The sequence below is a fragment of the Eubalaena glacialis genome, chromosome 7 (genome assembly GCF_028564815.1).
Source record: "Eubalaena glacialis isolate mEubGla1 chromosome 7, mEubGla1.1.hap2.+ XY, whole genome shotgun sequence".
NCBI lineage: Eukaryota > Metazoa > Chordata > Mammalia > Artiodactyla > Balaenidae > Eubalaena > Eubalaena glacialis.
Genome location: NC_083722.1, coordinates 26,086,412 through 26,111,843, shown reverse-complemented (window position 1 = coordinate 26,111,843; position 25,432 = coordinate 26,086,412). Strand labels below are relative to the sequence as shown.

Sequence of the window (25,432 nt, the reverse complement as noted above, 5' to 3'; positions counted from 1 at the left end):
ATATCTGGCCATGCATCACATTTTTCACAATCTCCTAAGATAAGTGAATGGGAAACACTCTTTAAAAATGCTAAAACAAATTATACATTGAGTAAATCTACAAAACATTTTGTGAAACAGCTGATGGCAAACTTCAATTCTTGACTTTTTCACTCATTTAGTCACCCATTTATTCATTTATTCCCTCACTCAGCAAACATGTACTGGGCACATATTATGTTCCAAAGATTGCACTAAAAATTCAAAGATGTTTGCCTTCAAGGTACTCAGTCTGGTGAGAAGGCAGGCTTGTAAAGTGATGGCTGTAGAGCATGAGATGAGCTATAATGGAATTGAGTGATAGATGAAACAAGGACATAAAGAGACAGAGTCCCAACTGCATGTGGGAGCCAGGGGCATTCCATAGGGGAGCTATTACACTGCAACGCACAGGAAGCCCTGCGTCTGCTGCTTCTAAACACAATTCTTTACTTGCGTCTTTCACATATGCCTTCTTTTCTGATCTACCTTGATGTTCTTTCTAGGTTACTCCAACAGTACACAGTGCTTTGCTCTCACTGCGTACTCGATAACTATTTGCCTAGGTTGGAAAAAAAAACCCTGCATTAAGTCACTGGGGGAAAAGGAGAAGGTACAGAAAAATTACCATAATACACTTTTGATCTCATGACCAAAGCTTCTTCTCCATACAACTCTATTGTCATCACACAACCTTCAGTGGTTAATGCTGGCAAAAGGCTTTTCTTGGATGTGACAGAGTCCATTTAGTTTGTCCATGAAAACTAATATATATACACATATATACTAGAAGAAGAGGAAGAAGAGGAACTAAATGAGGTTTCTGTGTGATTGCTATTACACTGTTTCTTAAAAACGTCATAGTAATTGACATTTATTTTTTTTAAATCTAAACATCTATTTCCTACCATGTAAAGTGGAAATATGTGAACTACTCGGTTAAATATATCTCTGTACAGCACCCCACCAGATGAGTCAGACCACACAATGATAATTACCTAGAAGTGGTTACAAGCCCAGACTTTGGAGTCAGACAAATACAGATTTAAATCTTGGTTCTGCACATTCTAGCTGCGGGACCATGAAAAATTAGTTAACTTTTCTAAACCCTTATTCCCTCAAATGCTGAAAGGGATAATAATTCCTACATGTTAAGGTTGTTGTAGGGATAAATGGGAATGTTTATAAGCCACTTAGCATAATGCGTGGCACATGGAATATGCCAGATAAATGGTAACTATTATTATTGCTAGTTGGGGTGGATAATTGCTGGAATAATTGCACAGTTTCAGTTTGCTTTGTTCTTCGTAGACAGAGCTTTGTGTGTGAGAAAAGCTGATAGATCTCAGAGAGCTTACCTTGGACAATGCAGTGAAAGAAGCAAGAAAAAGTCGAAGGAGGGTACTGTGTACAGTACAGCACAGTGTTAAAAACACGGGTTCAGTCCTGAATCTTCTATTAATTAGTTGCATGACTTGGGCAAGTTGCCTATGTGTCTCATCAGCTTCCACATCGATAAAATGGAGGGGACAAGAATATTTATCTCCTAGGATAGATCCTGTCCATGGCATTAAATGAGATCATTCATCTGAAGGTCTTAGCACAGAGTCAGAAACATACTTAACAAGTACTAGTTGTTAATGGAAGGGCTGAAGAGCAAGAAAATCACAGAAATAGGATGTCTAGATTGAAGAAAGGAAAGGGAAATTGCTCCTGTACATCATAATGCCTCTTTACATCACCCTTTACAAGTCACACAGGAAGATCATTCCAATTCACAGTATGGATTATTTTAAAATGCAATCAAATATTGTTATGTCCTTCACTGCCTGGAGACCAGACAAGGCGTGGAAGAGGGAGAGACTAAGGTGGAAGGAAGGTGCTCTTTGGGTCTTACAAAGCATCCCCGGAAGCTTTATCCTCCTCTGCTCAGGATAAAAATCCCTGCAGTCACATATCCCAAAGATTCTAATATTTTCTGAGACTCCACTGTGCGTTTATATTTTAATACCCTGACATCTGGAATCCTAAAAGTCTAATGTTTGACCGTAAATATCTGCTGAGATTAAAGAGCTATATACCAAGTTTCAATCTTTGGGGCCTATAATTGCTTGGGAAAAGAGAATGGTATTTCCCCCTCTAGCTAGAAGAAAAGACCTCTACAAGCACATATATTGGCAGACAAATTTTCTAACAACCGTTTCCTCTCTCCGTTCTGTCCTCTCATTTTCTCCCTCCCTCTCCTTCTCCCATTTTAAAATACCATCTTGCTGTCATTCCCAGGGCAAATGGGAAAAAAGAGAAGCCTGGAAAGCTTAAAGAAAAGACACATTTAAGACCTAGCAACAAACAGTTGAAAACATGCTGGCTGCTCTCTGTTAGGCAGCTGAGCACACGTCCCCACACTGAAGCTTGAGTTTCCCCATTATTCAGTTACAAACCACTTCATCACTCTGTGTGCTGACAGTCAAATGCCAGCTTTATTTTCTTTTTCACCAACCTCATCTTTTATTTTTGATTTGAGTCTAGTCACTTGTAAGATCTCCTTACAGGAGGTTTATAACTTTATAACTTTCTTTCTCAAGAAGTGTCCAAGAAGTAACACGATTTGAAAAATGTTTCTTACTCTTTCCTGGGAAAGAATGGGAAACTCTCACCTGCCCTGAAGGTGGATTTGGTCAGAAGTCCCAGTCAGACCACAGTACTTTGCTGGGCATGATGTTGAGGAAAGTGTGGGAAAAGCTTATCACGAGTTCAGACTTTTAATACAATGATTCAATATATAGTTTAAAAAATAAACTTAACATTGAACCCATTTTTGTCCAGTGATATATTGTGAAAGTGATATGCTGAGGTCATTTAACTCACTTCAACACTAGGAAAAATAATCTGAATTTTTAAAAAAGGTTTAATATATTCTTATTATTAAAGACTTAATTTAGATTGTAAATACTCCTATGTCTTTTTAGTTAATGTTCTTTTCCCTTTCAGAAATATATCCAGTGTGCGTATAAGCAAGTATGTTTATGTCTGCTGGTATTTGGCACAGAGAGCTAATTCTTGATTCTTCATGAGAAACTGAAACTGCCCGCTTTTTAAATTAAAAATATTAATTGTCTTCTTAACATCCTGTCTACTTCAAAGGGGGCGTATAACTCTATAACAGTGATTCTCAAACCTTAGCACAGCAGAATCACTTGGGGAGGACTTCTGTGTGTGTGTGTGTGGATGTGTACGTATGCATGTGTGTGGATGTGTATGTATGTGTATGTATGTGTGTGTATGTGTGTGTATTTGTGTGTATGTGTGTTTGTGTGTGTGTTAAATACAAAGGCTCGGGCTTCACACACCTATCGACTCATGCAAACAAATGTTTAATGCCCTAGGTGATTCTGATAATAAGCCAGTTTTGGGAGCCACTGTCCTAAGCACATCAAATTTACCTCCTAAATTGAAGAAGGAGAACAAGGGCAGGAGAACGAGGGGGTTTTATGTTTTGTTTTGTTTGTTTGTTTCAAAATTTCCAGTCTATTGAGAACCAACACATTTAAAATATAATGCAAATTATCAGACAAATTAGACATACAAAATGAAAGCCCTAAGTTTTGTTCATTAGATCCAACAGATGTACAATTACTGTCAAGTAGCTCTGGTTCTACAGGTGACATTTCTGTCATCACCTCACTGTGGACCGGCACAGTCTGTGGGCAGCACAGGGCGGTGGACCACTCGTGGAGTCCTGTGTCTGTTGGAACCCCTCACCCCCAGCTTTCTAACTACACTGCCTGCTCCCAGCCTCGCTCTCACCATGATCCATTCACTCCACAGCAGCTTGTACGATCTTTTCAGAGAGTGAATAAAATCCTAGCACCACCTTCCGACACCATCTTACTAAATTACTCTGGCCTATAAAGGGGCTAAGCCCTGACTACCTGCAACTACGTCCCCTCTCATTAACTATACATCACTCCCATGGGTCTCTTTTCCACCCACCCCTCAGACACACTGAGGCCATTCTGGTATCAGAGCCCCTGCTCTGGCTGGTCCCTCTCCCTGGAAAGCTCCTCTGTCTGCTCAGAGGAGCGATTCCTTACTCCTCATTCAGGCCTCATTGAAATTGTAACTCTATTTCTAATAGCAGCTCCCTTACACACACACACCACACACACACACCACACCACACACTACATACACCCACACACACCTGAAGCTACCTCTCTAGCCCAAAACTCTGTTTTATTTTCTTCATACCTCTCATCACTATTGAAATATTTTTATTTATTTGTTTATAGATATAGATATATAGATATAATCTCCACTGGAACATAAGTTTGATGAAAGCAGGAATGTTATTCACAACTATGGTTCCCATCCTTAGAAAGGCACTGGTAGACTACAGATGGTCAAATGCATTTGCTGAATGAGTGAAAATGCCAACTTCAGCACATCGCGTGCAAAAGGTGCTCAAGGGATGCTAGCTTCCGTTACACCCCCTTTCTACTTTCTATATCATGGCTAAGAAATTGTAAAATGCCATTGAAACCAAAGCTCTGATTTCTTTCAGTCTTCTCCCAATAACATCAGTAGCCATATGTACAAAGTGGGCTGAGAGGTGATTCCATGCATTTGTAGACTGGGACAGACAGGAAATGAGTCAGAAGCCAGGGTGGAAAGCTCTAGTACTGATCTAGTCCTACCTAAATGGGATATTAATTTCAAGACTTTGTTTTTATAATTTTGGATTTTCAGATGATCAGATGCCTCCATCATCAAAAGAAATTCTTTCCAGAATAAAATGCAAATGATTCTTAGAGGTTCTCCTGCCTGGGATTAGCTGCCTTGCACCCTGTTGCCATGCATGTTTCAAAGTTGGCTGCAGATGCGAACTTACAGATAAGTACAAAACAAAATTAACAGCTCACTTTTCCCCTGGCTACACACTGCATTACACAGACAGCAAAACCCACTGGCACAGTGTTCCTCATAGCTGATCCACGTGGATAATTTTTGCTTCCAACACCGGAGCATATGACAATACATTGGGACCTGTGGATATCTGTCTGAGTTTTGCATATGAACTTATATGTGAAAATAAAATTTGTATTTTTCAAATTAAAAATAAACCTCAAAGGCAATGGACTCCAAACTGTTTGTTAATAAAATGGAGAAAGGCCAAAAGGGTGTGTTAAACTCAACACCATTTGGAATAAGTATAAGAGCTGGTTCCAGAGGCCTCCATTTTCATCTTTGCTGGGCTGCTTCCACTGTTTTATAGATGACCATAGATTCTTATCTTGAAGAGGAAAAATACAAAATAGACATTTATTCTCTTAAGATTAAATTTATGTTTTTCTCCTCCACCATATTGTGGACAGAAACTGGAAAGTAGCATAAAATTATGGTTTAAAAAAATGAGAAGGGGGGCTTCCCTGGTGGCGCAGTGGTTGAGAATCTGCCTGCCAATGCAGGGGACACGGGTTCGAGCCCTGGTCTGGGAAGATCCCACATGCCGCGGAGCAACTAGGCCCGTGAGCCACAATTACTGAGCCTGCGCGTCTGGAGCCTGTGCCCCGCAACAAGAGAGGCTGCGATAGTGAGAGGCCCGCGCACCGCGATGAAGAGTGGCCCCCACCTGCCGCAACTAGAGAAAGCCCTCGCACAGAAACGAAGACCCAACACAGCCAAAAATAAATAAATAAATAAATAAATAAATAATTCCCATTTAAAAAAAAAAAGTCATTTTCCTTGCTTTTTAAAAAAAAAAAAAAAATGAGAAGGGACTTGAACTAGGGAAGGAGGGATCTATTCCTATTTTGGAAGTCACAGGAAAACACTCCAATCCTGTTAGTACCCGGAAGGCACCATTTACTATGTGCTGTCTCCTTCATGGCAAGAAGACACAGACTGTATTTGTAGTGCAATAAACAGTGGATTCTATTGTGGGAATCCTTACAGTTGGGACCTATAGCAACCTCATTTAAAATGTTATAAAGCTTTAAAACATCAGGAGTTTAAGGCAGTCCATCCTACACACCTCCCAATATACCTTCAGCCTCCCACACATATGCTCACGCTTGTCCATATGCTGATAGTAAGTAGCATGTAATATTATAATACCTATCAGAGTTTTACCATTGAATCATGTTTCACAACCAAGACAAAGAGTGGTGAAAAAATAAAATATACAGCTTTTCAACCAGCAGCAAATATGCTTGTGCCTAAACAGTATATTTACACCACATGGTAAGCACCACCTATGAATTCATTGAAAGAATATTATTATTCACACCTGGAGTATTTGATGGACATTTTAGAGTTCCTGTTTGCAAGAGACATTTTCAATGTCACCCCATATCTTCCTGGCATTCACCTTCACATACCAAAGATGGCTGCTACAAAAACCTACCACTCCTTTCTGAGGAAGGTTTTTCCTTCCTTCTGAGGAAGGAAAAAAAAAAAACCTTCCAGGAAAGGTTTTTCTGGCCATGGGAAACAGCATGACTGGCCTGTTCAGGGAAAGCCAAAGGGCTGGAGAGTTAGTGTACCCAGGAGCATCCCTCGGCCAATGAAGAGTAAGGTTTTGAAGTGTCAACATTTTAGCTTCTGCGTGGCTTAGCTGGGACAACTGTGGGTCATGTCTCCAGGAGTCCCCATTTGGGGCATATTGAGTCTGAGATGTGAATTATACCTCCCAGTGGAGTCAGTTGGTTATAACAGTCTACAGTTCAGGGTGGAGTCTAGGCTGGAGATATAAATTCATCAGCAGTAAATGGTATTTCAACTTTGAACCTAGGAGCAAGATAGGAAGAGAAGAGGTCTGAGGACATAGTCCTGGGATATTCAAAACTTCAAAAGAGAAAGGGAGACTAGAAAAGAAGTCTGAAAAGAGTCATCCAATGAAGTAGGAAGAAAGTTGGGAAAGTTCTTTGGATGTACTTGCAGCAGTTTCCACCTGAACAAAAATGTAAACTCAGAGTTGCATTGTTTGTAGAAGTAGAAAGACGATGATCTCTCCAGGGGTCCAGCTATAAAAACTGATAGCCGGATGGGCTTGTAAAAGCAAGAAGAATAAGGAGGGATTTTGATTATAGTCCCCCAGGGACAATTAGAAGATGAAGAGAAGGAAGGCAAAAAAGAAGGCATGCCATCTAGTCTACCACCCTTTCCAGAGTGAGGGCATTTAGCTCTGGTGGAAGAGAAAGATTGAGAATCCAGAGGAACTGCTTCCAAGGCAGACACTGCGAAACGCTGAGCACAGAGAGTGCTGCTTCAGGCCCAGGAGACCAACCTAGTGAGAGGACCATTCTCTTCACCTGTGCACAGGTGGGTGTTGGGAGTCTGTACCTTTGACATGGACCACAGGCAATCTCATGGAGGGCAAAACGGTGGTATTGTGACATCCCTTAAGCACCCAACATTCCTGAGATAGCGGTGAGTTGAGCAGCTTACTGGCACAGACTCCAACTCTATTGCTCAGTTCCTCTCCAGGATATTTTATTCCCACTGGACCACCCAGTCAAACCAGCTCCATCCCATGCTTGTTCCCTCTACTGGAGACATCGAGTTCAGATAGAACTGACCTGTGTTGAAGAAGGATCCAGTCCATTCTGCTTCAATTTTAGGAAATACAGAAACTGGTGGAGGCAGACCCAGGGCTCTCCCATCCAGATCCTTAAAGAGATATTTTCTAGGACTTTCACAATCAGATTCAGAGCAGACCAGCATTCCTAAATCTTTCCTGGGAAGATAGATAGAAAGCAACTCTCTCATTTCCACAATAAGCCGCCAAAAGGAAACATATATTGGTAGTGCTGACGTTATGAAAAATAAATTCAATAAAATTTTATTATTAATAACATGTTACCTAGATATGAAATAACACTCTATAGAAAATGTTATTTCCCAGTTACATGGTCAAGAAAAAAAGACAATTCTTATTAACCAAATATTCTGGATATCGAGTTATATAATCTTTATATAAATCACTAATTTTCTAAGATGCAAGATACAATAAAATGGCCCTAACTAATATTTATTAAACATGATGTGATCAATGCTTTATGGAACTTTGGGGCCTTGCAGTATTTTAAGATTATCATTGTAAATATCGATTATACTTGTGCTATATAAAAACAATGCAAAAAAAAGATGTTCTCATTCAACAAATATCTATTGAAAACCTACTACTTGTACATTGGGGAATACAATGGTGATAAACATAGGCATCAGAATTTAGAGTCAAGCAGGGTATATAAACAAGTTATTGGCAATTATAACATTGAATTATAGAGAATTTATTTGATTTCCTCTCATCTAACATTTTTAGGTACCATTAGTAATAATATTAAATATTTATTGCATGCCAACCATGTGTCAGGTATTAATAGTACAAAGAATCAAATGCTAATATCATTTAGCTTTATAACTATTTCATCCCATAGGTAAGACTTGAATATAAGGAAGACTGGACCGTTGAAAAAAGTGACAGAATAACACAAATTGTATACCTAATAATGTTTAGGTTCCAAAAACGGTTCAGGGATGGGCATCAAAAAGAGACTGGTGTTGGGCCACACATATAAACTTTCTAATTAGGGTGCTTTTCCTGATTCTTTTATTCCAACTAAAGAAGTTTTCCCAATGTTATAGGAAAGAAAAAATAACCCATTTTCCCTGCTCTGACTTTCCCACTCCCTCTTACAGCAAAAAAAAAAAAAAAAAAAGTTCCTTGTCTAGTTTTCAGATTCTTGAATAAAACTCTCAGATCATACGTTCAAGAACAGTAGTTACACCTGGTCTGAGAGCAAATATCTGTCTAAGCCATATGGTTCATTTTAGGGATTCCTAACAGCAGACATGGTCTCCTTCCCCACCAGTGCCTGCACAAGGATACCCAAGCCTCCTTCTGAAAACTAGTGACACCATACTCCATGGAAGGTTCAAGAATCAGGGTCAATTTTTTCCATTGATTTAGAAAACATCCCAAAGAAGTACCTCTAATAAAGATAAAACAATTAAACAATATCAATAAAACTTGCAATCCATCACTTCTGCCGCTTTTGTCTGCCAGAGGACATCACGTGGTGGATTCCAGATTCAAGGAAGAGAGAAACAGTCTCTTTCTTTTCAGTGAGAGAGATTGCAAAAATCGTATCTCAAAGGGCACAAATATAGGAGGGTAAAGAATTGGGACCAATCAATCTACCGTATTTTTCTAGAAGGACTTATTTCTATTCCCATTGATGATTTTATCCTTGTTTAAAAAACATGTTCAGGTATTTGGAGAATTACCAAACCCTTCATAAATATGGCTTACTATAAATACCAAAACCGGTACCTGGTTTGTAAAGGAGGAAAGTAGAACTTGTTTTTATCTTTGATCTTCAGCATCCTGGTCCTCTCTGCCGTTATTAGAGGCACGATTCCAGTGTTCTCTGCATTGGACAGAATGCAGACATCTAGATCATCGCTATAGCAACTCTTCACAAAACTAGAAAAGGTCACATCTGAAAAAAAATGTTTAAGGTATTACAACATTATATCATGTAAACTACCAACCACAAATACAGACTACACAACTAAATATTCTTATACTAACGTATGTCCAGGAGTAAGTTTAAGCAACTGTCCAGGGTAGTTCCAGGAGTTTACATAAATCTTGACTTAAAATATCTTTAATTCTTGAAGACATGGACATTGTATACACAGTAGAAGAGCATTCCAACACACTGACATCTTAAGAGCAATACTTTCCATCAAAGGTTTGATCAAAATCCAGTGAGGAGTGAGTACAATAGTACAAAAGAGAGCTGATAGAAGATTCTCTGTGTAGGTTGTAGTATAATTGAATTTAATCCTGGCTGCCCCACCAACTACTTGACAACCTCACAACTTGTTGTGAGGCACAACTTCCGTGTATCAATTTCCTCCTCTGTATGACAGGAAAAGTAACACGTACCTAAGAGATTAGGCATATAATCCAATTAAATATTTCCCTGTGAAAGCTCTTCAACATGTATAGAGCAGTGACTTTTTAAAGAAATCACTCACTGTCATTATAAACTACCATTGTGGTTATCAATGCTCGGTAGACGGTCAATTGGACAGCAAGCACCAGACTACACTGTACGCTTTTGTTGATATAATTTCAAAATGCTGTTAAAGCTTCTACGCACAGATGTATGACACTACATTGCTTGGAAACCCAAACATCCTACCTTGAAGTTTCATGATGCCTGAAATTAAATGGCCATTCCTCACTTTGTGCCATGGCTCCTGAGGCCACCGATTTGGTTCCGAGGTGAATACAGGCCACAAAATACCAACTCGACCCCCTCTGGGATTGGAAGGAGCTCGATCAGGTGATGTCACGTTGGCAGAACGAGGCTTAACTCTGTCCTGAATGCAGTCAAAAGATGAGCTAGTGGCCACGATGACTGAATTCCTAACCACAATCTGTAGATTTTCACTGTAACACTGTGGAGCAGAAGACACATGAACTACTGCCAAAAGGCCGATAATATTGTCCACCAGAGTGAGGTTCTCTATTTCCATGCCATTCTCCACGTGGAGCATGGCGCCATAGTCAAAGTTCTTGAAAGCCAAGAAGCCAGAGATATTGGTACAGTTGTCAAGTCCAGTCTCCTTATAGAGATGAAGGCCGTGAAGACTTGAGTGGGCCACGTTGTCAGACCAAAGAGCTTCAGGAGAGGAGCATCTGTAGCCTCGGATGTGAAAGCCAAGTCTCTCGGATCCCGCCACAACGTTGCCATGGAGATGGATGTCCTTCGCCTGATTCACTTTGATTCCTGCCACCCAAACGGGAGACCACGCTGACTGTGTCATCAGAACCACAAGGTTATTAGAGAGAGAAAAGCCCTGACCCTCCAGATCAATGCCATGGCCAGCTGTGCTAAACACTACATTGTCATTTAAAACGATCCCCTGACTGGCAGCTGCACGAATGCCCCCACCACAGCTTTGGTGCAGAGTACAAGATATTATCCAGGATCCTGCCGACGTATCAATGAGCTCGATGGAGGAATACAGCGGCGAACCAAAGTTCTGAATTTCCACGTTGAAAAGTTGAAGGATACCTGCAAGCAAAATGCATGTCATCAGGTACTTGCTTCTTCCCTACAAAAGGCAGAAGGATGGTCCATTCAATGGCATCGGGATATGCAGATTTTTCATTAAAATATGTTTATTTTCAGCACCAGCACTATATTTTACGTCATTGAGTCTCACTAACAAAATCTGAATCATTAAAAATATCACAATACTGCATGAAAATTTTCCTGTACATTCTGAAGAGTCTGGTGATAGGATGGAGAGAGATGAAAGAAAGACAGGAGAAGGAGATAGGCTTTGGGGATGGGCACTAGCTAGCTTAAAGATTCTGGGCACCTGTCTGCAGGGCTGGGTCAAGGAACTGGCTAAGAATGAAGGGAATGTGGCTTCCTGGCCACTCACCTCAAAGTCATGTCTCCTCTCAGGGACCCCATGTGAAAAGGCCACAGCCATCCCCACAAAGATATTGCATGAATGAAATGCCAACTATATACAATATTTTAAGTATTTTTAAAGAAGAGTATAAGTGCAAAACTTCTGCTCAGTGGATGTCCAGAAACATAACATTCTTCTTGATGAAGACATGATACAGGTGATAACATATTTTTAAGTGACTTTAAGACCCTTAAATTTTTTTCTGTATTTTATTCTAGCCACACTATAATCCCTGTTTCCTTTTCACAGTAAGAAGATTTTCTACATTTTTTATGTCAAGGGAGGATAGTGAATTATTTAGTCTTATTGGGAATTTTATTTGTACTTTTAAAATAGATATTGTTAAAACAGTATAAAATACAGTCACTAGATTGATTTGAAAATATAATGAGCACTAATTTGTCAGTGTATATACTCTTGGTAAAATAGATAATAACATGAATATAGGGGGGAAATGAGTTGAATTAATAAATATAACACCTAACTCTAATATAGCACTCATTATATACCAGGCACTGTTCTATATGTGTGTGTGTGTATGTGTGTCATATATATATATATATATATATATATATATATATATATATATATATGCTCTTAATTTTTGTAAAAATCCTATATATGATAGGTGCTGTTATCCCCATTTTACAGATAAGAAAACTGAGGCAGAGAAGGGCTAAGTGGCACGCGAGGACTTGGACCCAGGCATATGGATGCAGAGGCTGTACTGTTAACCCCCACTCAGGCTCAGTGGGGAGCATGCGGGATGTGATGGAATAAACAGAACAGCTTTGCACTGAGATTCCAGTGATTGGGCCACAGTCCTGTGCCAACAGATATCACGTGTCCTTAGCTAGGTAGGCCACAGCTTTGTCCCTTATTTCTTTTCTTTATTCTTCTTCTTTTTTAAAGGTCCTGCCCAAGGTAAACTATAAAGTTATTCCCCTCATTAAAAATGGAGAGAGTTGTGTCGTTTTAGTATTTAAAGCACAAAGATAGTCCAGCCTTAATCCTCCACCTTCCCCACTCCCTTTTCACAGATGAGAAATCTGAACCCTTGCAAATCAGCTGCCAAGAAGAACCAAGCTATTGTGAGAAGGACAGATGAAGTGTGTGTGTCTTTCCTGATGGTCAAACAGGATTCCAATGTATCTAGATTTCTCAAATGACACTGATTAAGGAGACACTGGTAGGCGGTGTGGAAACATTCACAGAATGATAAAACATCTGAAAACTATTTGTCTGGTGATAACACTTTTGGATGTAATTTAAAGCATCCCTCGCCAGCAGCACATAGCTGAAAGGGCCATGGGACCTGCCTCTGAGAACTTTGGCACAAAGGACACCATGCTAGTGTGTGTCCACACATAAAAGCTTATTTTGTAGAACGGAAAGTGGTTCTAGAATCTTGGTCAAGGCGATGCATCATTATCATTTTACTTAGTGTTCTTTTTTTCCGTCATACTTGCATGGTTGTAATTCATAGTTTTAAATTGTACAAGATCTTTTTACTTGTGTGCATATTAACCAACGGTTGAAAACTAGTCAATAGTAAATACTTAAGATGTCTTGAGCATTCAGATGGAGAATTAAGCAATGATTTTGTTCACGACTGTTTTCTTATTTTTCCTTTTGTTTATCACAATTCTGAGCACAACTTGCTGGATATCTCCGGTCAGAAGGAAGAGAATGACAGAGGTCTCTGATTTAAAAGCAGGAATTGTTAAGTCCTGGCCTGCGTTTCTGCCCTGTAACCATTCAACGCCATAGCTGGCACCCTTGACCTACACCTGAAGATGCTACCTCATCTAGGCTCTGGAGTATGTTACAGAAAAACGCAAGGGTTCTTAATACAGTGTCAGGACCTGGATTGGATTCTGGAACAGAAAGAGGACATTAGTGGAAAAACATGTGGAATCTGTATAATGTCTTGAGTTCAGTTAACACTAATGCACCAATGTTAATTTACTGGTTTTGACAAATGTATCAGAGTTCTATCAGATTTTCACAGTAAAGGAAACTGGATGAAAGGTACACAGGAACATTCCATACTACCTTTGCAACTTTTTTATAAATCTAAAGTGATTATAAAATTAAAAGGTTATCAAGGGCTTCAGAATCAGGCTTGAATTTGAATGTTACCTCTGCCACTTGCAAGCTGGATGACTTTTCTAACTCTTCATTTATTTAATTCACTCACGTTTATTGAGCACCTAATACTCAGCAGTTACCATATTAGGAAACCAGGGCTGAAAGTCCCAACCTTACCCTCAAGAAGTTCATAAGTTCATAATGGAGTTTTATAAATTAGCAGGCTATTTTATTATAGACTCAGTTTCCTCATCTATAAAAATGAGGATAAAATGTCTTTCTCACAGAGATATTAGGATTAAATGAAACAAAGTAGGCATGAAAACCATCGTGGTTCCTAGTCCATAAGAAGCATCGAATACAGATTCTCTTTCCCTTCCCCGGGGATGATTTAAGAGCCCTGACCAGCAAGCCAGAGGCTCAGGACCGAGCCAGCATTGCTGGTGATTGGGCTCTGGCTTTGGTGCTCAGCTGTAAGAATCGGCCTTCTGTCCTGCTCTGATGTTCAGGTTCCAGCCTGGACTACAGTTACCGTGGAAAGGGGCCCTGTCTTGCGCTCCCTCCCTAATTCTCTGTCTTCATAAACTGCAGGGTAGTTTTGGTTTTACACAACTACAACCGGGATTCAGCCTTTGTCTAGCCTTCCAGAGCAGGGTTCCTCCACCTCAACATGACTGACATTTTGGACCAGATAATCCCTTCTTGTGGGAGGCTGTCCTGTGCCTTATAGAATGTTGAGCAACTACCCGCTATATTCCAGAAGCTCCACCAAAGCTGTGACAAGCAAAAATGGCTCCAGATATTGTCAAATGTCCTTTGGCCAGGAGGGAAGAGCAAAACCACTTCTGTTGAGAACTGCTGGAGCTGGAGCTTATGGAGAGAGAGCTTGTTCTATGAACCAGAAATCCCGAACTTTTGTTTTAAGGTCCAAACATTGCCCTTTACCATACTGGTAAAGCAGATATACCCACAAAAAGTGTTCCATGCTCAATATATTTGGGAAACCGTTAGATCCTTTGCTCTAGGCTTTCTCAGAGCCTATATTCATGAATGCAGGGAGTTTCTAAGATGGAGCTTTATTTGACTAGGAGACAACTTGGGAATCAATTTTAAGGAACCTAAGTTTAAGAAAAAGGTACTAATCAAATAACTTTGCAGCATTCCAGAAGAGCTAAAGCTTGAAAGAAATGAGAGAAATTTAACTGATCCCTAAAGCAGTCTAGAATATGGAAATCATTCTTATTTAAATTTACACTATTAATTTATAGCATGAGATGAGGCCTGCCATCAAATAGAGCATGCTACTGGGAAAGAGTAATAGAAATTCAGGAAAGAGATAAAATTCAATTGGTCATTAAATCATCTATAATTTCAAAGCAGAGGAAATTTCACATCTGCTGAAGATAGTTTTTTTTTGAGGTAAAAATGTGCCTGTGTGCTGATAGCTAGTATATTATTTTAACATCACACTGATAATTAAGCACAGATTAGGACTGAAAATTCATAGCTTCTCAGAGCACAGAGAAGCATCTATTTCAAATATTTTGTTTTATAAATGAAAATTCCCACCGTTGGAATTTCTGAATGTCCCAGATGCATAGCCTCCAATTGGTAGTGCTTCGTAACTTAAAATTTCAGTTACCTGAAAATTCTTCCACGCTGGACTTCCTGAAGGACCCCACAAGTAGTCTCCCCCCGCATGACGTATCACTCTGGATTTGTATGTTTCGGGTCAGAAGTCCAACCTCTGAAGCCAAACGAATGTGTCGGCCATCCTCCATGACGTGGACACTTCCTGGGGCAACGGGAGTTGGGAAAGGAAAAATTTTTTAAAACCTATTTCGGAGATCGCCAGCTGGGGACCCAGCGAACCTGACAAATGAAAACACTCCTTTCCCCGCGGAAGTCCTCCCAACATTAAGGTCTGCTTTTCCTCGGGCGTCCTCCACAAACGTCAGCTGAGAAATGAAAAGCCCGTTCACTGGTCCCTCATTGGGATCAGAGTGAGCGTGTTTGAGCAAGAATTCATTTCTCCTCAATCACTATGGGTACCGGGACAGGGATGTCAGGGCAGACCGGTCCAATTAGTGGGGTCCCCAGCCTCCTTCCTTCAATTCCTCAGTGTGAGATTCCCGCCTTTGGTTGTGCATTGTTCCTGAACCTCTTTAAGAGAGTGAGGAATCGCAGATCCACTGAGGCAGTGATAGGACTGAAGCAGCAGCGGCAGCGCCCTCTCCTGGTGGGTCTGGAACTCATCACTCCCAGAAAGAGCCTCCCCAGTCTTGCGGGTTTGTTCCACTGCCCACCCCCCTTTGCATTGTACGTTGCGTATTATAGGCAAGGATTGCTAACGATGTCTCTTTTCCCCGCCACTCTTTGGAAACAAAATCATCCTTAAAACCATGATTTAGAAATAGCTTTAGATACAGTCCTGCTGAAAGCATGTATTTCCCTCTCACATATCAGAGACAAGAGATATCCCTTAATCCCTTTATGTCCATGTTTTTTACTTATTAGCTATATTTCCTGGGTTAAATTTATTTATTAGGCTGAAGCGGGAAATATGGTTATTTATTATTTATATGCAATATATTTTAAGTGTGTATACTGTATTAAAATATTCAGTACTTTTTTTTTTTCCAAGAAAAAGGTATTTGGCTTTTATTTATTTATTTATATTTTGGGGCAGTAGTAGTAGTCAATTGATAAAATGAACTTCATGTCAGGAAGGACACATTCCTAAGTATGGAAAAAGGAGTCATTATTTACAATAACTACCACATTCTAAGTGGCTGTGTGATTCAATATGCCAGGAAATGAACTGGAAACTCATCTCCCATGAGATTTATTCTGGCTTAGCCATGAAAATGCCCGGTGACCTTGAACAAGGTTCTTAACCCTTCTGCTTGCTTCTAGGCTTGCCATTATAAATAAAAAGTTTAAAAATTCCCTCACATCAAAGTATTTTTTTTAATTAGGCAATAAAATTAATGAAGGGATGGAGATAAAGCCTTCTAAGGATGAGCCTAGGGCAGCAGTAAAATATTATCCATCCCCTCTGAACGCCAATCAGATCCAAGGTCCCAAGGCAGGTTGCTGAACATGTTTTTCTTGGCTCATTCACTTCCCTTAACTAACAAACCAAAGCCTTACCGATGTGCCGGTGTCTGAGCCGTTCATGGATGCTAACATGGTGGCCCCTGACTTCTTTCACAGTGAGGACCTCTGCTTCGTGAGGCTCATATGAAGAGGAACTAAGGACAATCTTGTCTTGGGGTCGCCAATCCACTGTGTTCTCTACTATAATTCTGTAACAGCATAAAGATGGAATCAGGTACACTGGCAGTACAACACAGATGACCTACTAACTCCAGGGAGAAGAGGAAATCCACTGCAAACAACAATTCCCACCAGGGAGAGTAAAGTAGAAATATCAAGTCAAGACAGAGAAAAAAGGTCTTTGCAAAAAAATTAATGCCAATGGAGTTCATCTTCTGGCTGATATGTATACAATACAGGGATAACAAAGATACTCTGTGGCCATGAAGTACCAGACAAAGGAACAAGAAAGAGTAAAAGTTCCAGAGTTAGTATATGCCATCTACATATGGTTTCCTAAAATGGAAATCGTCTTCCTCGATTGGGAAACAGTTTGAATAATAAAGGTATTTCAGAAGGGATCTTTTCTCAAATTTTCTGAAGATCTCTAATACCATTTTCAGAGAATTAATCATCATGCATTAAGGCTCATACCTTCGTGGTCAAGCAGATAAAGTGTGAATCCTAGAGCTTCCACTTAGTAGCTGTGTGACCTTGAGAGGTCACGTAACTCTTCTGAGTTTCATATCTTCATTTGAAAAGTGATGATATTTCGAGCTTCCCTTCCCCATCTCTCTGTTATTGCAGGGACAAAGGTATGCATTCCCTGAGGGTGCTAAGTTCCAAGCATTGTGCTTTCATCACAATATGTAATAAGGGTTTTGTTCACTTTTGTTTTTTTAACTCACATTTAATAAAGTTTTTGTTCAGTCGTTCCCTGCTGCCTAGCTTTTCCAGTGAATATATTTGCTTTATTCTCCATGTACAGTCATTACCAACTTCAGTGGCGTACGTTTATATTAATCGCCTGCCTCTTTTGCTAATGTCCACACTTTAGCAAGTGTTGACAATAGTCTCCTCTACCAGTAAAGGTTCATCCAGGCAGCAGGTCCACGTGAAGGCCATTCAACCGAGCAATATATATTGTCCGCTCTAAGCAACAGTATGCACCAGACACTATCGTAGGTGCTAGAGACATATGGTAAATAAAACATATGGCCTTTGTGTTAAAAAATGACAACTTAAATTTTGACTAGCAGACACCCTTAAAGAGTCTACTGTGTGAGTGGGGAATTCACAGATGTTTCGTACATAATATTAACACCAAAAAAGAAAGAAAGAAATTAAAGGGGGTCATTCTTGGACCAATGATATGAATCTGTTATGAACCAAAGATTGTAATTAATTTAAATCTGTGTGCCTGAGGTTAGACAGAGAAAAAGAGAGAGTGAAAAAGAGAGAAAAAAAGACAATTGTGAATGGTTGCAATTTTAATTAAAGAATTTAGAGTCTTACCTTTGTAAGACAGGATTTGCTGATTTGCTATGACATCCTAGAAAACTCACAGTTACGAAATAATAAAGCAACCCCTACCTTTTAAAGGTGAGGAAGCTAAGATTCAGAAAGGAAAAATAACAAAACTCAAGATTAGATAACTAAATGGAGTTAGAGGTTGAATTAGGACAAAGGAAGGCTCCTGATCAAGTCCAGGTTCTTTCCATTAAATGACATCATTCCACCTGTTTGATTCTTAGTTCTTCACCTGCAATAAAAAAGCAGAACTCCCACATTTCATAATGACTATATTATGATAATCCATGAATTTATGAGGTCTATGACCCATACAGTGGATTATTATATAGCCATTAAAAAGCACATTGTAGCAGAGCACTGAATTACAATGAATTCTGTTCATTATGTATTGGTTGAAAAAAGATGGATATAAAATAATATGCCCCATTTATTTTTAATAAAAATAATGCATGCACAAAAACAGAAAATAGGAAAGATGCACACTAAAAATGTCAGCTCACCAGTGGAAGGTGGGTTTATTAGTCATTTTCACTTAAATCTAAATTTTCTAACTTACCAGGTAGTATATTGAAGTAAGAAAAAAAATACTTCTTAAAAATAAAACCAGGGCTTCCCTGGTGGCACAATGGTTAAAGAATCTGCCTGCCAATGCAGGGGACATGGGTTCGAACCCTGGTCCGGGAAGATCCCACATGCCATGGGGCAACTAAGCCCGTGCGCCACAACTACTGAGCCTGTGCTCCAGAGCCTGCGAGCCACAACTACTGAGCCCACATGCCACAACTACTGAAGCCCACGCACCTAGAGCCTGTGCTCTGCAACAAGAGAAGCCACCGCAATGAGAAGCCTGCGCACCGCAACGAAGTGTAGCTCCTGCTCGCCACAACTAGAGAAAGCCCTCACGCAGCGACAAAGACCCAACGCAGCCAAAAATAAATAAATAAAATAAATAAATTTATTTTAAAAAACATGTTTTTTAAAAAAAAAAGAAAGAAAGAAAATCAGGTGATGAGTATAAAGTCACACCAAACCCAGTTAGCAGTATAACTGAAATCAATTCTTTCCTTCATGGCCAATGTTACTGGGATAATCTTTTTATTTTGTCTATATTGTTGAATAGAACTTTTCAGACAATACGTTACCACAATGTTCAGGAAAGTTCCTTGTGAAAATGAGATTAAAACTTATTGTCTATGGAGCACAGGAGATTTTTAGGTCTGTAAAAGTCTTATGTGTAATACTATAAGGATGGATACATGTCATTATATATTTGTCAAAACCTACAGAACAACACAATGCATGAACTGTAATGTAACTAAGAAATAAACAAAGCCTCATCCCCCGACTTCCTTATATAAGTCCTCTGCTCCAGCCTGATGAATCTACTCACTCTGCCAAGAAACAGATAATGTGTTTCTCACCTGTCACTTAAAATATCATCACCCTTATTCTGCTCTTCAGTCTTAAAAACTTACTGGAGTTCCTTTGCCTTCAAGAAGGGGGCAAAGGGGGTCTCATCACATGGGGGTCTCTTCTCCACTGAACACCCAGCCGCCTTTCTGTTCATCATTTTGACACAATAGATACTGCTGCCTTGTAAATGATTTTGTACTCTTGTCTTCTGTGGCTATTCAACTTTGATATTGTTAGCTAATATTTAATGAAAATGTGACTATCCAGCTATGTAAACCCCAGAGCACCTCGCAATTTTCTAGGCAAAGAGAAAAGGGAATTATTGAAATTATTATCCCAAACTTTATATTAAAGACATAAATGAACTTAAGTCAAGCTTTTTCATGAAGGCTTCCAAAACTTTACAGATTCATAAACATTTCTCTCTCCTCTATACTCCTGAAGCCTTGGGAGTCTATATCTCATAAGAACATACACAGATGGCAAGGGAGCATGACCCCTTCTATGTCCACATAGCAACAGCGGTAACTTCAGAGAAAATTTTGATCTTCATATCAATAGCCTAAAAAGTTTTGCTAGTCAAGTATCAGTATTCAGTATTCCTAAAATTCCAATATCCACTCTTCCCACTTGCAGTCTTTGACTCTTATGGCTGCCCTTCAACCGTTTCAAGAAATCCTAGCGTAAGGATTTGAATCCCAGCTTAAGGATTTGAATCCCAGCCCTATTTCATGTATCTGATTAATACTAATAAGAATCCTATAGCTACAGGGAAGAGGAGAGACCTGCTTGTTGTTCTGAGCAAAACACACCAAAATTAATAAATAAACAAAAAAATTAAAAGAGCTGTTTGCAACATAATTGGACCTAAATGGAAACCATATGAGAAGAGAGAGGAAACAATAATCACTGCAGAAGTCTCCTGAAAGATAACTTTTGAAAAGTATAAACAAAATATCAGCAGTTTCCGTTATTCTGGCATTAAATTTTACCTAGTATAGGGAAAATATAACACTTTTGGTCAAAAGAACATCATTACAAAGAATGAAAAAAAAATACTTCCAAATTTGATTTAAAAGTTTTTACCACTGTGTATAAAACATTCACATAGAAACATCTACAACTTAAATGAATTTAACTAAACTTTGGGGAGGTCTTAATGATAACAGCTGCACTTGACCACAGTCTCAGAGTGTCCAGATGCCAAAATGTTTTCCCCCGAGGAATAAGAGTGGCCATAGACTTCTGAACTCTAGTAATACTGAGGCTTTTTTTTTTAAACTCCAGTTTAAACTTTCTTTTGTCAACTGCCGTTGAAATCTACTGACACTCTCAGACCACACTGGACTATGTGAGGTGTTTAAGAAATCGAATCCTGTAATGATGCTGATGGTGACAACAAGAATAGCTGTCGTAGGTGTCAACTGTTTGTCTACCTGACCTCCTTTCTCCTTTGTTCCAGGAAATCCACCACATCTCTTCTGAGAACCGCTCTCCTCACCCACCACACTAAGTGGTCCTAGTGAGAGCTGCGAATTGCAGTCTCACAAGCCTTTTGCCAAAGGGTGAGCAAGGGATCCAACCTGCCTTCGTTGGTCAAAATCCTTCCCCTTTTCCAGCTTTATGAGGTATAATCAAAAACTAAAATTTTAAGATATTTAAAGCATAGAATATGATGATTTGATATACATACACATTGTGAAAGGATTCCCCCATTGATTGAATTAATACATCTGTCACCTCACATATTCACCCTTTTCTTTTGTTGGGTGAGAACACTTAAGTTCTACTCTCTTAGCAAATTACACAGTACAGTGTTATCAACTGTAGTCACCTGGACTTTTGAATCGAAACTAAGTGGAAAGAGAAATGGCCTCTCTGGTGGTAAAGCTGGGAAGAGCCAACAGCTCTGGGTTCATGTGCACCCCACAGAATGTGGAAACCTCTTCAGCAGAACTAAATGAGGTTGAAATATAGAAACAGGAGAGGTGGAGGGAGGGCCTGATGCAATCTCCCAAGTGGATGAAGAAGGGTGGCTTTTACTTTTACTTTTGACTGAAAGAATCAGGATTCTTACAATACAGTACAATAACTACGATAACTACCATGTCGTGAGGCTGACTTGGTGCCAGAAACCGGGCTAAGTTCTTTGTCCACATTAATTTACTTAATCCTTATAACTACTCTATTAACCAGGCATTATTATTCTCATATTATAGAAAAAGAAACTGAGACTCAGAGAGAATACTTTACCCAAAATTACACATTTAGTTAATTGCATAATTAGAAGTATTTTAACCTGCCTGATCTAAAAGTCCAAGCTCGTTTTCATTGTAGAAATCTATTGCCCTCCTCCCTTCCTAACTCACATGTCTTTTCCTAGCATGGAGAAAATAGCCAATCTGAGATTAACACCCACTAGTTCATTGGACCAGAAGGAATCATCTTCTTTTGGAGACTACAAAAGTGATCCTGAACTCCTGCTAATAAATGAATAAGGCCACCAGCTCTATGTTCTAATATTTGAACTGAATTTTTATAGTATAATAATGAGGTTTGATTAATGAGCCAAAAAATTAGAGTAGTTTTTGAAATTAAATTCAAGATTCTAATTTATTAGACAAGATGCCATTGAGTCAACAGGCTCAACAAGTTCTGATTTCCAGAAAAGATACATCAATCCAATGTAGCAGGCATTTATTGGAACTCTTCTCTATGTTCTGTTGTGTACTAGATGCTAAGTAATACACCAAATCAATAAAAAAAACAATATTTTCCTCTCCTATAGAAGCTGCTTGGAAGAACAGGAAATACATACCTGAAGCAGTTCAGTACCAATCACTAAGAAGCACATTTTTATTAAAATTATAAATCAGAAAATCACATGGAATAGTGATTCAGACAGTGGGAAAATCATTGTGTGCTGGAGGGGAGATTGAATGTCTTGTAGGAGATGTGATGGAATATTTAAGGATCAGTAGGAAGTGTAAAGGTAGAGAGGAGAGGCAAGGGTACTTTTGACCCCCTAATTGCATATATCAAATATTTAGGAAGCCAGTACAGAAGCTGTTATAGAGAACCACGTGGAAGTGCCAAAGTGAGAATGTAGCAGAAAGGAGACAAACAAGAAATATTCCAAACAAAGTGCATCCATAGAGCAGCCACTATGGAAAATAGTATGGAGGTTCCTTAAAAACTAAAAATAGAGTTACCATATGATCCAGCAATCCCACTCCCAGGCATATATCTGGAAAAGACAGAAGTTCTAATTTGAAAAGATACATGCACCCCAATGTTCATGGCAGCACTGTTTACAATAGCCGAGACATGGAAACAACCCAAGTGTTCACTGACAGATGAATGGATAAAGAAGGTGTGGTATATATACACAATGGACTATTACTCAGCCATAAAAAAAATACTGAAATAATGCCATTTGCAGCAACATGGATGGACCTAGAGATTATCATACTACGTGAAGTTAGAGAAAGACAAATATTATATGATATCACTTATATGTGAAATCTAAAAAATAATACAAATGAACTTATTTACAAAAGAGAAACAGATGTAGAAAACAAACTTATGGTTACCAAAGGGGAAGGGGGGTGGGATAAATTGGCAACATGGAATTAACAGATGCATACTACCATATATAAAATAAACAACAAGGATTTACTGTATAGCACAGGGAACTACATTCAATATCTTGTAATAAACTATAATGAAAAAGAACAGGAAAAAAACCAAAGTATATCCATAGAATACCATCATTGATTGGATATGGGAGATAATAAAATAGATATCATCAATGATAACCTTAGAATTAAAAGCCTAGGTCCTGGAAAAAGTTGAGATGAGAAATTATTTGTTCTTCAGGTCAGAGTTATTTTCTTATAAGTAACAGAATAAGTTAATAAACCACTTAAGAAACAGAAAAATATCAGGACAAAGAGGCTGGCCAATGCTTTACACACTTTCTTTAAAAAGTAAATGAGAGGATTAACCAAGATGGCGGAGTAGAAGGACGTGCTCTCACTCCCTCTTGCGAGAGCACCAGAATCACAACTGGCTGCTGGACAATCATCGACAGGAAGACACTGGACTTCACCAAGGAGGATACCCCACGTCCAAGGACAGAGGAGAAGCCACAGTGAGACGGTAGGAGGGGCGCAATCAGAGTAAAATCAAATCCCATAACTGCTGGGTGGGTGACTCACAGACTGGCGAGCACTTATACCACAGAAGTCCACCCACTGGAGTGAACGTTCTGAACCCCACGTCAGGCTTCCCAACCTGGGGGTCCAGCAACGGGAGGAGGAATTCATAGAGAATCAGACTTTGAAGCCTAGTGGGAATTGATTGCAGGACTTCGACAGGACTGGGGGAAACAGAGACCCCACTCTTGGAGGGCGTACACAAAATAGTGTGTGCATCGGGACCCAGGGGAAGGAGCGGTGACCCTGGGGGAGACTGAACCAGACATAACTGCTGGTGTTGGGGGGTCTCCTGCAGAGGCGGGGGCTGGCTCTGTTTCACCGTGGGGACAAGGACACTGGCAGCGGAGGTTCTGGGAAGTACTCCTTGGCGTGAGCCCTCCCAGAGTCTGCCATTAGCCCCACCAAAGAGCCCGGGTAGGCTCCAGTGTTGGGTTGCCTCAGGCAAAACAACCAACAGGGAGGGAACCCAGCCCCACCCAGCAACAGTCAAGTGGATTAAAGTTTTACAGAGCTCTGACCGCCACAGCAACAGTCAGCTCTACCCACCTCCAGAGCCTCCGATCAAGCCTCTTAGATAGCCTCAACTGCCAGAGGGCAGACAGCAGAAGCAAGAAAAACTACAGTCCTGCAGCCTGTGGAACAGAAACCACATTTACAGAAAGATAGACAAGATGAAAAGGCAGAGGGCTATATACCAGATGAAGGAACAAGAAAAAACCCCAGAAAAACAACTAAATGAAGTGGAGATAGGCAACCTTCCACAAAAAGAATTCAGAATAATGATAGTGAAGATGATCCAGGACCTTGGAATAAGAATGGAGGCAAAGATTGAGAAGATGCAAGAAATGATTAACAAAGACCTAGAAGAATTAAAGAACAAACAAACAGAGATGACCAATACAATAACTGAAATGAAAACTACACTAGAAGGAATCAATAGTAGAATAACTGAGGCAGAAGAACGGATAAGTGACCTGGAAGACAGAATGGTGGAATTCACTGCTGCGGAACAGACTAAAGAAAAAAGAATGAAAAGAAATGAAGACAGCCTAAGAGACCTCTGGGACAACATTAAACGCAACAACATTCGCATTATAGGGGTCCCAGAAGGAGAAGAGAGAGAGAAAGGACCAGAGAAAATATTTGAAGAGATTATAGTCGAAAACTTCCCTAACATGGGAAAGGAAATAGCCACCCAAGTCCAGGAAGCGCAGAGAGTCCCATACAGGATAAACCCAAGGAGAAGCACGCCGAGACACATAGTAATCAAAGTGGCAAAAATTAAAGACAAAGAAAAATTATTGAAAGCAGCAAGGGAAAAATGACAAATAACATACAAGGGAACTCCCATAAGGTTAACAGCTGATTTCTCAGCAGAAACTCTACAAGCCAGAAGGGAGTGGCATGACATACTTCAAGTGATGAAAGGGAAGAACCTACAACCAAGATTACTCTACCTGGCAAGGATCTCATTTAGATTTGATGGAGAAATCAAAAGCTTTACAGACAAGCAAAAGCTAAGAGAATTCAGCACCACCAAACCAGCTCTACAA

At 39.6% G+C, this 25,432-nt stretch overlaps 1 protein-coding gene across 8 annotated transcripts in view; it reads right to left on the bottom strand.

Moving 5' to 3' along the window:
- PKHD1 (PKHD1 ciliary IPT domain containing fibrocystin/polyductin) overlaps window positions 1–25,432 on the bottom strand; it is a 446,865-nt gene that overhangs the window by 101,760 nt on the left and 319,673 nt on the right. For all 8 annotated transcript variants that reach the window (XM_061196096.1, XM_061196099.1, XM_061196100.1 and 5 more), the window contains 5 exons: window positions 16,768–16,922; window positions 15,257–15,409; window positions 10,236–11,114; window positions 9,356–9,524; window positions 7,599–7,756 (listed from right to left, as the gene is read on the bottom strand). In XM_061196096.1, coding sequence (XP_061052079.1) covers window positions 7,599–7,756; window positions 9,356–9,524; window positions 10,236–11,114; window positions 15,257–15,409; window positions 16,768–16,922 — 1,514 coding nt within the window. The remainder of the gene's footprint in view (window positions 1–7,598; window positions 7,757–9,355; window positions 9,525–10,235; window positions 11,115–15,256; window positions 15,410–16,767; window positions 16,923–25,432) is intronic.